Source organism: Malurus melanocephalus, unplaced genomic scaffold (genome assembly GCF_030028575.1).
Source record: "Malurus melanocephalus ecotype Western Australia unplaced genomic scaffold, MMel_1.1 scaffold_41, whole genome shotgun sequence".
Taxonomy (NCBI): domain Eukaryota; kingdom Metazoa; phylum Chordata; class Aves; order Passeriformes; family Maluridae; genus Malurus; species Malurus melanocephalus.
The window spans coordinates 373,372-387,899 of NW_026623273.1; the positions used below are offsets into that span (position 1 = coordinate 373,372).

The 14,528-nt window shown below is 39.6% G+C and overlaps 1 protein-coding gene across 1 annotated transcript in view; it reads left to right on the plus strand.

The window, feature by feature from the left end:
* The window catches only part of RAI14 (retinoic acid induced 14), an 85,641-nt gene extending 73,557 nt beyond the window's left edge, over window positions 1-12,084 (plus strand). The window contains exons 8-18 of the mRNA XM_057364658.1: window positions 6-112; window positions 2,377-2,555; window positions 3,195-3,223; window positions 4,170-4,256; window positions 4,905-4,991; window positions 5,703-5,760; window positions 6,078-6,196; window positions 6,706-8,217; window positions 8,989-9,138; window positions 10,617-10,682; window positions 10,853-12,084. Coding sequence (XP_057220641.1) covers window positions 6-112; window positions 2,377-2,555; window positions 3,195-3,223; window positions 4,170-4,256; window positions 4,905-4,991; window positions 5,703-5,760; window positions 6,078-6,196; window positions 6,706-8,217; window positions 8,989-9,138; window positions 10,617-10,682; window positions 10,853-10,930 — 2,472 coding nt within the window. The 3' untranslated portion in view covers window positions 10,931-12,084. The remainder of the gene's footprint in view (window positions 1-5; window positions 113-2,376; window positions 2,556-3,194; window positions 3,224-4,169; window positions 4,257-4,904; window positions 4,992-5,702; window positions 5,761-6,077; window positions 6,197-6,705; window positions 8,218-8,988; window positions 9,139-10,616; window positions 10,683-10,852) is intronic.
* Window positions 12,085-14,528: the final 2,444 nt, after the last annotated feature.

Genomic DNA, 14,528 nt, shown 5'->3' on the forward strand with positions numbered 1-14,528 from the left:
TCTAGGATGGGAACATACCCCTGCTGCTTGCMGTACAGCATGGTCATGTGGAAATCTGCAAATACCTTCTGGATCATGGAGCAGACATCAACACCAGGGATAAAAATGGAAGGTACAGCAGATTAACGTGTTGATACTTTCCCAAAGCTGACTGTCAAATGAAGCTATCTTCTCAAATCTGTCCCAAAATTGTTGATGTTAGGTGAAATAATGCTTTCTGTATTAGACAGAATGTCCTGATTGCTGGGAAGGCTTACAGAMTTCTGACTGAAGCAAAAGATGAAACAGAAATTATGTAACTATAAAACTATGTGCCTGTAAGATTTTCCCTTGGGCTACCAGAGCAGTATATCCCATTTTAAAATTATTCCTGTGTGAATCTGATTGATGGCACTTACCCACACATCACTTTCTAAGTGTCACAGTTTRAAATGCTGCTCTCTTCTTGGTTTGAGTTAATACCTCCAACCTAAATCCTTAAAACTGCTACTTGGGTCCAAAACCTGTAGAGGATTGTTTTTTCTGCCATCATGCAAGAAAAAAATACAGTAATGCTCTACAGTGGAGAATGATGTTGTTTTAGAAGTGACAATTAGAGATTTTTTTGCATTTATGGATAGTGAATGGATCAGAAAACTGTTTTTGAAAAGCAACATCCTTGTAGTGAAAAATGCACTTGTTCTAGTGATACTGACAAAGATCTAAAGCCTTGGAAAATTGTGGACTGTTTCATAAACAGTTGGGTAAACTGAAGGTAAAGCAGGATACTGGGAAGGCTTGGCACTTACGCTTCATAGCAATTTTGATTATTCTGGGTGTCACAATGCTGATACTGTTCTCTGGCASCACCTGGGTGTAAGACTGAGCCCTAACTTGTTTTTTATCAGTACAAAGTTCATTAGTGTGCTCTTTGTTTTCAGTTGCCTGAAGAAAACCCCTTTGTTTTCTGTCAGTTTTCAGGGCCTCGTCGGTGCTTTGAACCTGAGGTGCTGCACTCCCTGGCACCTCTGCCTTCCCCTCACTCTCCTCATGTTTAATCAGCAGACAGTGTTAAGACCTTCTGCTTTGGAGGACTTTCTGCCACAGATAGGACTCCCATTTTTGTTTGTTTGTCTTTTTTTTTTAAGATAGTTAATGTGTGTAGAAGTAACAAAATGCAAAAAACCACATGGAATATGCTGGCTTACTTCTTGCTTTCATTGTGGTGAGGGGAGTTAGTCCTGCATCTCATGTTCAACAAAAGTAATTAAGATTTTACTGAAACAGGAGAAATCTTACTGGGAGGAGAAGGGGATAACCTTTGAAAATGCCATGTCTAGATTCCTATTGTATCCAGMCTAAGTGAATTATTTTGGTAATCTAAAAACCATCCCTGTGACTCTGGTGGTATGATCCAAGTTATCTCTGCCTGCTGCTTTTAGAACAGCATTGCAGCAGCATCACTTTTCCAAGGCTCACCCATTACTGGGAGTATGTTTAATTCGTTAATGAAATTATTATCTTAATATTTAGCAAATATTATCACCGCAGTAACTTTCCTACTTCATATCTGCACTGAGGAATGTGTTTGGCAGTAAACTTTGCCAACCCATCAGACATGTTTTCATGCTGAGAAAGGAGAGTTATGCCCAAGCAGGAAGGCAGCATTAGAGCATGCTTCAAAGRTGATGTTTTCCGTGTATTTTTCTATAATTATTCTGTATGTCTCTTATGACACCTTCAAATAATTGAGAAAAGGAGATRCATCCTGTTAGGAAAAGACTGCTTCTGTTGAATATCCTTGATCTAGAAGCTGTCTCTGTTCTGCTGCCCTGTGTTGGAAAGGGAGTTGTTTGTGCTCTCATGAACCTTTTTCCTTTTTTTTTTTTTTTCAGCTGATAATAATACAGGGTTTGAGGTCAAACTCATCTCTTGGACTTACTGAAGAGCTCTTAGACTTGTTTGTCTTTTTGATTGAAATCTGTTTGTTTTGTCTCAAACATAGCACTTGAAGGAAAGCAGCAATGAAATAAAGGCTTTCATGTTGTACCACCCCTGTAATCACAGCATAGCAGTGAGGTTTGTTAGTCCAGTTTTATCCTACAGCTGTTTCTGTCTATGACTCTCCTCTCAGCCTTGAGAAGCCGTTTCTAGAAATGTTTGCAGAGCTGTATTTGCAGCTGGAGCCTATGAGGAAGAGGAAGAAGAGGAGGGGCTGGCAGGTGTTTGTAACCAGTTGCATTTGTGTACCAATGCACCAATAAAATATGTACCATTGATAAAATTCTGGACACAATTGCTGACACACTTCTTTCCCCAGAAAAGATGAGCTGCTCAAAGAGTATGCCTTGACACTTGCTCTCTGTGTTTTGCTTTCTTTTTTTTTCTCTTGTTCAGAACTGGTTTGATGATGGCTTGTGAAGCGAGTAACCTGAACATGGTGGAGGCTTTCCTCAGGAAAGGTGCAGATGTCAGTTTAGTGGATGTCTTCGGACAGAATGCCCTGCATTACGCCAAGCTCTCCGAGAACACAGGGATCCAGAACCTCCTGTCATCAAAGTTATTGCAGGATGTGGGTACGTGACAGAGGCTACTGTTTCTCAGTTCTTGAACAGGCTACATGTATGTTCAGCACTGCACAAATTTAATTCCAAGTGTCGCCTGAAATGTTGCAAAAGCCATTTACAAGATCATCTGGCTGAGACATCCCAAAGACTCTTTGCCATAGGTGGTAATATTTAGCATGGGATAAAGCCCTGAGCAGGCCTAAAGGAGGTGTTTTGAAGAAAAAAAAAGAAAAGTTGATGTAGGAGCATTGTGAAGTTTTGCATACAATGTGGAATAAATTCTCATACCTAGAACCCCTCAATAGAGGGGCTGGAGAAAGAACTAAAGCAGACAGAGGGTTTTGTGGTCAAACTACAAAGGATTTCTAAAGTAGGAAGTTTAATGCATAAGAATGGTGAGAAACTATAATAGAATAACCATTGTCATGATTCTTCAGATTTTATCTCAATGTGAAACCAGACAGTAGCAGATAAAGGATGTGATTGAAATGGAATTTGCAAATTATATTTCTCAGGTTTCAGGCAGGAATTCARAAATCAAACCATTTATCTAGGGTATGGGAAGTAGAATGGAGAGGTGGGTTAAGAAAGGCAAATAACCATTCCTTTGATAATTTTTCTTTATTTCACTTCTTTCCTGCTCCACAGATGCAAAGTCTCCAACAAAAATGAAGCAGGTATTTATCCTTTTGGTTTTGAAGATACTCTGACTCTCTAGACTTGTAACACAAGAAAAAACAGAAACTGGAAGCACTAGTAAATGTCACTGTGAGATGGGTTGCCATGACTACTGTGTAATGTAAAAGGGTTAGCTAAGAGATGTATTTCAGGAACATTACTTTTTTATTTGGCTTCTCTGTGTCTCAGCAGCCAGCACTCTTGGTGAGAGGAGGAAGGGAGGGCGAGTGTGTATGTGAATGTGTGCTGGGACAATTCCTGCTTTCCTCATGTGTAGTGCAGGAGCTTGGCTTTTGGACACCTGTCTCTTTAAACTGCAGAAAAGACAATCTAGAAAAATTCTCTGCTTCTAAAACATGCAATTGAAGGTTATCCCTGGTTGCTGGAGACCCCTTCCTGTGTGAATCCTGGCATATTGAGGCGATTCAATTAGTTTCTTGCATTTTTTGTTTAKTGTCATATCTTGGAGTGCAAGCAGACCTTGTAGACGTGCTGGTGGCTGGGAAGTCAAGGSTGCAGTTGGTTCATTCCTTCTCTGAGTGCAGAGCTGGGTTTTTCGGGGGGCTCAGGCAGAGGCTGGTGGAGAGAAAAGGTGGCAACTGTGAAGGAATGGCACGACTGGGCTGTGTGTGAATGGAAGTGTTTTAAGGTMACTGGTGCTAAACTTATTGTCAGCTTCTGCTTTTTCACTAAATCCTGTTTGTTTTCACTGAAGCATGGATTACAAGGGAGCAGATTCTTATTGTCAGGCATGTTTAATATCTCTGTGTTGGTAGAGATGTTTTCTTTTCATAGGGGAAAAGGGCATGCATGAGCTGCTAAAGTTGATATTAATGTGGGGTTTTTTTTTGGTTTTTGTTTGTTTTTTTTTTAAATAAAACAACTTGCTCAGACTTTACTAACCAAACTAACAAACCTACCTTTTCTGGCTGGTGAAACTTTCAGCATGATCAAGGCTCTAAATTAAGTTCAGAAAGAAGTGGAACTCCAAAAAAACGCAAAGCCCCACCTCCTCCTATCAGTCCTATTCAGGTAAAGAAAAGACCAATTTTGAGATGCTTTTAGGGGATGTAAAGCATTTTGAACATTATTAGAATTATGTGGGCTGGATTTTCTCTGTCACCRTTATTTTATATGCCTATCTTACTATGAGTGCTTTTCCTTACATTAGGATGGCTCCACAAAAGAACAAAATTGCTTAAAATACAGCATGGTCTAAGATACAACTGTACAAATTTTACAGTACAGATGCTTCTTCCAGCTACGTTTGAAGTTGTCCTTTCTGCTGATTTCACTGAAATAGTTCATTGTGTTTCAGTTATGTATGTATATGGATACATATTATTATATGCATAAATGCATGAAAATAAAATAGTTAAGCTGCATTTTGATACCATATAAATCTRTTTAATAGTTAGGTTTAATCTTAAACTAGAATATTGCCTGTGCAGCAGCTACACTCCTTATGTCATACGCACCAAGAAGGGCAGTAAATAGTTAGGTCTGTTCTCTGAAACTAATCTTGAATTGTGATTTATGTTAGTGCAGGTGAAAGTATTTTTCAATGTGTGTGTGTCCATATATATATAAATACATATATATGCATATATAGGCACATGTTAGAGAGGTAGCTTCATGTGCATGTACGTATACATACCTATTTATATAAATTTTTTACAGATTAATGATTTGTCCTCTCCACACTCATCAACTTCAACTCCCATGACTGGAAAAGGGCAGGCTTTCTTTGCTGAWCAAGTGTGCAAGGTATCAGTGTTTCATTCTTATGAGCTTGGGGAAGGAAAGAGCAGGGTCTGTTTTAATTAACGTTCTCTTTTGATGACTGCAGTCTCCTGTGACTTAATTAGCTGACCTTTGGGAGCAAAAATGAATCCAAATCTATTTCAGTGCAATTTATAAAACAAGTGTAAGGATTACTTTGATGTGTAACGAACATGTACATATAAATAGATTAGTGTTTGAGAGTATAGTTAGTATTTGAAAGTTAGTATTTGAAAGTTAGTATTTGAAAGTTAGTATTAATGCTCCAAGAGCTCATTTCTAATACCAGCAAAGTGCATGAAATTAGGCAGTGCAAAAAGAGACCCTTTTACTAGAACACATCAGTGAAAAGGTTGTGTGCTCTATCTGATCTTTACCTCACATTGCTGAGGAATTTTTTTTTAAGCATGTCACTATATTGCTATTAGTTGTCACAGAGTCTGCAATGGTCCAAACAATTTGCAAGATAGTTGCCTGTATTTCATTAGTATTTAATGGGAATTGAGCAATGGAACTCGAAGGGCTTTAGCAGGCTTTGAAATACTGGACACATGCTGCAAAAAACCAAGAAACTGATGACATCCACTTGGACAGGCTTTATCCAGSAGAATCTATGCTGTCTGTAGCTCATCTTGGTGAACTGTCCAGCTTTACATCTACTTTCTGTGAAAATGTTTTCTTTTGATGTCTTGGCAGGAAGAATTCAGCTCCTTGCATAGAGATAATAAAGACAGGCTSAGTGACAGCACAACAGGTATACAATAAATCCTTATTTCACCTTTTAGGCTTTTTAGGGKGCATGAAGTGTTGAAATCCTCTGTACTTTTCCCCTTAGAACATGAGACACCATAAGTATTGAGAGGAATGCTTTGTAATTCCACAAGCAGCTCCCCAACAAAGTGTCTTGCTTTTATTCCATGCACTTAACTCATTCTTGGGGATTTTACAGTTTTTGCTTGCTCACTGCATTTAATGGTCATGGGAACAAACATGTTTAATTTGAAATCTTAGAATTACTAACTAGCTGGCATTTCAGCTTTGTGAAAGCTTTTGAATYTTTTTTCTCCAAAGGTGCTGATAGTTTGTTGGATGTGAGTTCTGAAGCTGACCAACAAGATCTACTTCTGTTGATGCAAGCAAAAATTGCCTCTTTGACGTTGCACAATAAGGAGCTGCAGGACAAATTACAGGTGCCATATTTTTGTGCTGTTCTGGTGTTCTCTTAATCTGCCAGGCAGAACAAAGGGCTGCTTACTGTTTTAAAGAGATGTCCTGTGAAGGTCATTTAACGAGCTTGTTGGTAAGATCATGGAAACACTCTGCCCCAAAGGATTAAATCAGTGTTTTGATCTTCTCAGTTTTCCTATAAGTTACTGARTAACTTTGTTTATTATGATAACCACATTCTAAAATATGTTGTTGACAGTTATGCTAACAGATTTTTAATTTGCATAGCTTTGATTATTAGCTTATGGAGCTCAGCCCAGACTTTCAGAGGAGCTTGGCACTTAATGCCTTCTCTCACTGTAGATGACTAAATGGGAGCAGCTGGGTTTTGAATTGTTCTAAAACTTTCTTCCATGGTTCTTTAATCATCTATCTCTGTAGGATGTGGCAATACTTCCTTGCTTACTCTATTCTAAAAAAATAGTCGTGTACTTGTTTTCATTGTGCAATTCTTGGTGGGTTTTTTGGACAGGAAAGAGCACCTAAGGAAGGGGATTCAACTATAGAATCTTATTCAACCCAAACAGTGTTTGAGCAAACAGCAGAGAGATCAAATGAGTTCTTGGTGCATGAGCTGAAGCCTACCTTAAATTCCACTCAAATCCAAGAGAAGATGGCAAGCCCCAGAGAAATAAAAATGAAGTACTTCCATGAAGACTTAAACGATGTGCAGAGAAAATCAGAGTATTCYGAAGCCAAAAGAAAGCATGTAGAAACTCAAGTCCAGTCTAGAGTCCCAGAAACAGATAAATTAAATAGCCCAGATATTTCAGAAAATGGTTCTGATCTTAATCTGAGGTTCCAAGAAACTCAAAACAGGTATGAGGAAGCTGTGAAAGAGGTTTTGAATGCACAAAGGCAAAAGAAGTCAGGTCTTGTTTCCTCTGAAAGTGAAGAAACCAGTTCTGATGTGAGTATGCTGAAGGTTACATATGGAGAAGTTGAAGCACTTAAGCAAGAATTGAAGAAAGCATTGGAGGAAAGTGAAAGACAAAAAGAAAAAGTGAGAGAGCTACAGAARAAGTTTGAAGACAGAGAGCAGAACATGGCAGGCAAATTGTCTGTGGAAGAGTGTGAGGAAATGAAGAATTCATATTGTTTGGTTATTGATAACATTAATCAAGAGAAAGCATTGCTGATTGAGAGGTACAAGGAAGGGCAAGAGGAAATTAAAAGGCTACAGGACAAGCTGGCAAATCAGATGCAGTTGGAATCTAGTGCTGAAGCTGGAGAGAAGAAAGATGCAATGCACAGAACGATAGATGAGCTCAACAGACAACTTAGTGAATTGTCTCAGTTGTACAAAGAGGCACAGGCAGAGCTTGAAGACTACAGGAAGAAAAAAACTCTAGATGATATAGCTTCAGACTACATTCCTAGAGATGAACATGAGAAACTGATGGAGGTGACAAATTCTTTGAAATATAAAGCAGAAAATGAGTTATCTAAAATGAAATCCCAGTACACAAAAGTGTTAGATGAAGCAGAAGAGCTCAAGCAACTGTTAGACACTCAGAAACAAAATTCTTTGCCAATTACTGAACACCGTCAGGTGATAAATGCACTCAGAAATACCATAAAGGAGATGGAAGAAGAAATAAATGAGCTCAAACGACTGCTTAGCAACAAGGAAAGTGAATTAAGAAACTTGGAAAAGGCRTTACTGGAAGAAAAAGCTGCAATTAATGAAGCAATGGTACCCAAGGCCACGTATGAAAAGCTCCAGTCCTCACTAGAGGGTGAARTCAGTGCTATGTCATCCAAACTGAAGGATGTAATCCGAGAGAAAGAAAATATTTCCTTAGATGCCATGAGACTGAGAAATGAAATCTTGCACTTGAAAGAAGCAAAAGAAGGTATGCATAGTCTGCTTGAAGCAAAGGAACGGGAGGTGRCTGATCTTCAACACAAGTACCATCAAGTTCAAGAAGCTCTTATTGAGATGAAAAACTCATCAAAACTAGAAGAAGATAAAGATAAAAAGGTCAGTGACACCCCAGAGTGGAGGGGTAGTGTGAGTTCAGAGTGCATAGCATGTTGGCTAGTGCATGAGTGATAATGTAATATAGAAATATTAGAAAATGTTGGTTCAGGTAACTTCTGAGTGCATTTGCCCCTCTGAAAATGCAAGTATCCAAGTCAAAGGAGTTTTCAGARTGTTTGGCAGTTGGTTTCCCTCCCCTTTGGAGATACACATGAAATTTCAATTTATACCCTTTAAGTTCTGCTTGGGTTGGGTTCACACTTTTCAGGCTGCTGAAGTCAAAGGAGTGAGATTTACAGCAGGAAGAGGTTCCAGGGRAGGCAAGAAAACAAAATAACAGGAAGGAGTGAAAATTCACTGTTGTGATATTACTACATCATCTGAACCACAACATGATTTGACTAATTTTCCTATGCACCATATCTGTCATTAAAATTTCTTTACAAAGAGCTAWGCATTTGGGCAGCTGTGAATAGCTGCCCTGAGTTTGGTTCTGCTGCAGAATTTGTAGAGATGGTAAATGCAGCCCTTCTTGTTAAATATTGCTGATGTTCAGAACAAGGAGTGCAGTTTGAATAGACTGGACTAGGATGGGGAATAGAGAAGAATTATAACTCTTTGCTTACATGACATCTCTGTTTGTCCGTAGAGTTTATTTACAATTGGGTTTTCCTCACTTAAATTCAAGTAACAACTAACTCAAAGATGAGACACACGAGAATACAGCATGTATAGCATCTTTTAATGAACACCTGCTTTTTGCCTCCCTAGATCAATGAAATGTCCAAGGAAATTAGCAAATTGAAAGAAGCGTTGAACAGCCTTTCTCAGCTCTCCTACTCAACCAGTGCCCCCAAAAGACAAAGCCAACAGCTGGAGGTGCTGCAGCAACAAGTGAAGCAGTTGCAAAACCAACTGACTGTAAGTSTGATAATTTGTAAACATAACATTGGTCCCAGTTCTCCAAAGAAACACGAGCTATTCTTCGCTCTGCCTTAGTGCWGTCAGTGGATACAACTGAAGGAATTTTCATCCAGAAATTCTGTAATTTCTGTTTCTCTGAAACATCCTGGAATCTGCAAGTTATGAATAGCACTTTAGCAAGAGCCTAACTAAAGAAAGCTAGTTTTCCACATATTTTCTCAGACCAGTAGAGGAACAGATTTCAGGTACTTGTGGTAGAATGTAATGACCAAACCTGCTGCTCAGACCTTAGTTTGTGGAAAAGTATGATCAGTGTGCAGGGGATTTTCAAGAACATTCATAAGCTGAAGTTGTTTTGGGTTTTTAAGCTTTTAGGAAGAAAGCATGATGTTCCAAATCAAGCAAGTGCATCTGTTTATGGAGACCACAGTTTATATTCTGAAATTCTGAATGCCTTTCAGATTTTTTTTATTGTATTTTTTGTGCATGAAAGGTCCAATCTTCTAAGCTGGGTTGAATCATAATTGATATTTTCTGGAGTTTGTCTTCCTGAAGGAACACTTTAATTCACTGTTGAGGATGAAAAGAAAGTATTGCCCACTGGAGGCCTTTGTTGGGGGCTCTGGAGTGACTCTGAAAGGAGAATTTCCAGACTGACATCTAAGTGTTGGCTGCTTCCTACCTTTCCCAGCAGAAAGAAAAAGGGCCCAGCGTACCAGAAAAATTCCCTTGCAGCTGAGAGAAATAGAWGGCAGAGCATCCTGTCAGTGTGAAGGCCCAAACTTTCCATGCTCTCCATGACTGAAAGGACCCTTCATCTCCCATGATTAAGGACCAGCAAAGTAGTGTAAAGTGCAAAAGTGTGCTGCACATAAGAAAAGCAGATGACAGGATTTACAGAGCCACTTGTTCCTTCTTGGTCAGCTTTCCTAACAGCTCCATGTTTTTTTGGAAAGGTGGCTTCTGGGTTGTGGCAGTCTGTGATCACTGAAAAGGAGGTTGGTTTTTGTTAACTCAGGGTCTTACAGGGTAAGAGCTTCATAAGCACCTCCTCTGCCCTGGGAAGGCACCAGCAGGAAATATAAAGCAGAAAATGGGTGACAGATGGGTCACTGCCTTCAGGGAAGAGCTGAGCTGCAGCTGAAACTTAATTTGTCAGAGAACTGTTGGCTTTCCTCAGTTCTGATTGCTGATAAGCCTGGAGACAGAGTATGTGCTCATTCTACTCTTTGCAGCTCAGCAGCTCTTGAAACTGATCTCACCAGCTCTTTTACTGGGATAGGTAGGACCACAGCATTTCCCTGGACATGCTTCCAAGCAAATTTAGAGTRTCTGGTGGCACAACACTGTCTGAGCTGTTTTCAATGCCTTGCATAAGACTRTGGTTTGTAATTTTTCCAGTCTGAATTTAGTTGGGTAGTTCTCAGTTCAATAGTTCTGAATGCTCTGTGCTTTTCTGCTTAACTGTTTTCCAGGAAACTAAAAAACAACACCAGGAAATTGTCTCAGTTTACAGGATGCATCTCCTCTATGCWGTGCAGGTATGGTTGCATGTTGTCAGTCACACAGTGTTAGCATTTCACGTGAAGATGTTTCTTCTGCAGGTCTAGTAACAACTTTGCATGTTTTAACTAAGAAATCCCTCCCAATATTCTTAAAGAGTAGAGCTGCATGAATTCAATCATYTTTTTTTCTCTTTCCCTTTGTCTAGGGTCAAATGGATGAAGATGTCCAGAAAGTGCTTAAACAAATTTTATCAATGTGTAAAAGCCAATCACAGAAAAAGTAAACAAAAAAAAGCCAATGAAAACTCCCTATTTTTATTAATCCTGTTACGGTTGTTTATCTAGATTTGCCTTAACATAAGATTTAAAATYGGCAATTTGCTGCTTTTGTGTTTTTGTGCTATTTGTGAGGGGGATATATTTGTCTGTCTGTACCACTTCCATGTGCATTTCCATGTGCAGTAGCTAAACACATGCCTGCTTCTCATGCCCAAAATGCAAATGTGTTCTTCAGACTCTTCACACAGGCCACTCCATGTCGTGTTTACCCTGTGAGTACTTTTCCAGCTTCCTCCAACAGCAGCAGGTTAACCTGGAGGAAGGCACTGGTGTTGCCTGGGTAAAGGTGAAATTCTCTGTGGGGTCTTYTGTGCTGAAAAGCTGCATCTCGTTGCTGGGTGTGTTGGATGCTGTAGCACTCAGATTGCTGATGTTTTTCCTCATGCAGTCCTTGGCAAAACAGACCTGGACCTTGCAGCGGCGAGCAGGAGTAGATATTTATGCTAAGCCAGAAGGTCAAACAGCTGCACTTCRTGGTGTAATATTATTTAAGATTAGCACACTAAAAAGTAGCTGCCCCAGTTCACCCAATGCACTGAGTACATAAAAACCATGCCATACTTCATAGTTTCCTTAAATACCTGGTGGTGGAATGATATTATTTCAAAAGGTAAAAGCGTTAGTTTATTGAAGTTATGTACAAACAGAACTGTCCATATAAACARCCCTTTAGGATAGGTTTAGCAGTCTATGCAAGCGTTGGCCATGAAGCTCAGGAACAAAACCAGGACATATACTTTAGACAAGGGATTCTAGTGAACACAGGATGTTTACAGTGAATGTCAATGCCTCATACTTCCTAACCTCACTTTTGTAAAGATCTTCTCTTCAGTATATTTTTACTGGCCCTCTAATGAATTTTTTTGTAACGAAACCATTTTTTCTACATGATATTTGCATTAAGCTTATTAACAAATATTTTTAGGTAATTGTGTCTTAGAGAGTTTCTTTTTATACCCCCAAGTATTCAGTAATAGTGAAGCATAGTGAAGTGTTTTCAGTTTGTATGAGATTTGTACGGAATWGTAGACCTGTCTGTCAGTGTGGTCCAGAGCAATGAAGTGTAAATTCAGCCTGCTGTTCCAAAAAAAATTAGAAATGATAGGTAGAGAACAGCAGGAGGTGTTAAAAAATTCTACATGTTGTTTCTAGAGGCTAGGGGCATCAGTGAAGCCTTTATCAGCACTTCTACATTTAAAGTCAAATAAAAATGCCCTGATGTGGGATAGAATCAAACTATGGAAAAATGTTTTAAGCACACACTGCACTTGAGGGTACAACCATTTTAACAAGCTTGCGGCTTCAATATGGTATTGTGTTTTTTTATTCTATGGGGATATGTCTCTATTGATAGAGAAATCTTTCAGAGCTATATAATCTATGAAGTTTATATAGAGTCATAATATGACAAGAGTCAGCAGTGCCTCAGGCTGACTGGACTCATAGGTGCACTTATATCAGATAATTCCTAACTCTGGCAAAGCTAAATGGATTTTAAAAACAGAAAGAAAAACAACACCTTTGCATCAGTTAAACCTTGGTGTTACTTTTCTTGCGTTGTTTAACTAATGCCATCTGATTTTGAACAGTATTTTATAGTTAGACAGCTTTGAAAATGCTCCAAAGAAATGTGAAAAGAATTTTGCTGCATCACTTCAAAAAGAACAAGATTTTAAGCATGCTAATGCTGCAAGTATAAAACTTGATGAACCATTTTGTAGGTTGCCTGATGGATTTAGTCTTCTACTTTGGTTTGGTTTGTATATTTATTACAATTATCTTTGTGGAATATTGGAAATTATATACTACAGCATAACAAGTTTCTTTATATGTAATTTACAAGAGGTTTCCTTATGCAGCAAATAAACTATTTCCAATTTTTTTTTCATTTTTGTCTTCATTTACTTTTTGTATTGAGGGGAATCTCACTACACTATTTTAACATAGAACAGATGTACTTACTTTATCTCCTGTTCAKATAGATGCCACAAAAACTCTGTTTTCATCCCTGAAATTGCACCTTCATTATTGGCCATCCTGATCTCTTGTGTGGAATAAATCCAGTCCAACCCCCACACAATGAGTTTTGCAGACAATGCCTTCTGTCTCATTGGTAAGTTCAGAGACGTTTCCTAGAGGTAATACTGGTTTCCCGTTTGCCACTGCATTTATTCCAGCTAAGTTTAAATACCTTAGAGCACAGTTTGGTGATGTCCACAATTGTTGAGGACTGTGGTTCTCTGTTACTTAGCACTTTACACTTCACACAGAACTATACTAGGAATATATATAAATGTGTATTCACATGGATATATGGATATATCTGCTTTTTAAACTTAGTTACATAGTCAGCCCTGTTGCCTTTTAAGGTCTCRGTTTTGAGAAACTTTTATCAATAAAAAATTGGCTTTGCCTGAAGGAATTGCACCTCTTGTGATCACATCCCAGGGCTCCTTAGCCTCTTGCAGCAAATTTCTGTAGGCTACCCAGCAGTGGGTTTCCTTGGAAGATGAACAAATTGACATGGAGAACTGTGGGGTACATCTGCCTAAAGGGCTACTCTGGAGCCTCCACRCCTGTTTCTGGCCCTCCTGCATGGTCAGTCCTGACAGCACAGGCAGCATTTTTACAGCAAATTCCTTTCCCTCTCCCCACTAGATGTATTGAGTACTGGGAATGAACTCCTCTTGTCTAACTTTCTCACTGCAGTTTGTGYACAACAGAGATGATTTGGTCAGAGAGCTTGAGCATACTGGCTCTTCTCACCCACCCTGTGCCCTATCACAGTAGTGAAGAGTGACAAATGATGGTAGCAAGCTTTAGATGGAATTTGGGAGGAGACAATATGCTAAATCTGCATTAAGATCACCTTTCCTTTTTCTTCTTTTATTCTTTTTTGTCTGCCTCTCTTGCTGGGTAAGCTAAGGTCAAGTTCTTGTAAGCAGGCATTGCCCTGCTTATTTCTCATCTATCACAGGCCCCTTATTTTGCCAACATGGGCATGAGGAGATGATGGAGGGTGGAAACCCAGAAACCCACACTTTTTGCAATGTACCATATCTGCTGGCAGAACTTTTGGCTACAGCAGCAGATCACCAACACCTGAGCTCAGGGCACGTTATCCTCGAGATGAGTCTGGGTTCCTGAGCATGCTGCCCACCAACTTCTGGAGTCTCCTGGGGCACAGATAGGGAGTCAATCTTCCCCCCACAGTGGCTGGGCAGGGGGCTCAGGGATAGCAGAAGTGGCTGCTGATCGCCTTCCCACCTCCCCTTGGATCAGCTGCGTGGTCATGCACTGCATGTCARTGTAAGACAGCAAAAGGGAAGACCGCACTGCTCTGTGCCACAGCAAACCACACACAGGACCACAGGAGAGAGAGCCAAGAAAGGGCCAGTGGAGAAGCTGGCAAGAAATCCCTTGGCAGATGCCTCCTCACTATATGGAGCTGTTAAAGCCTGCTTGGTGTGCTGTGAGTTTGGCTGAGGGAAGGAGGTGGGCAGCCTGTGATTTCAGTGCTGAGTGTTTCAGAGCTACATAAAT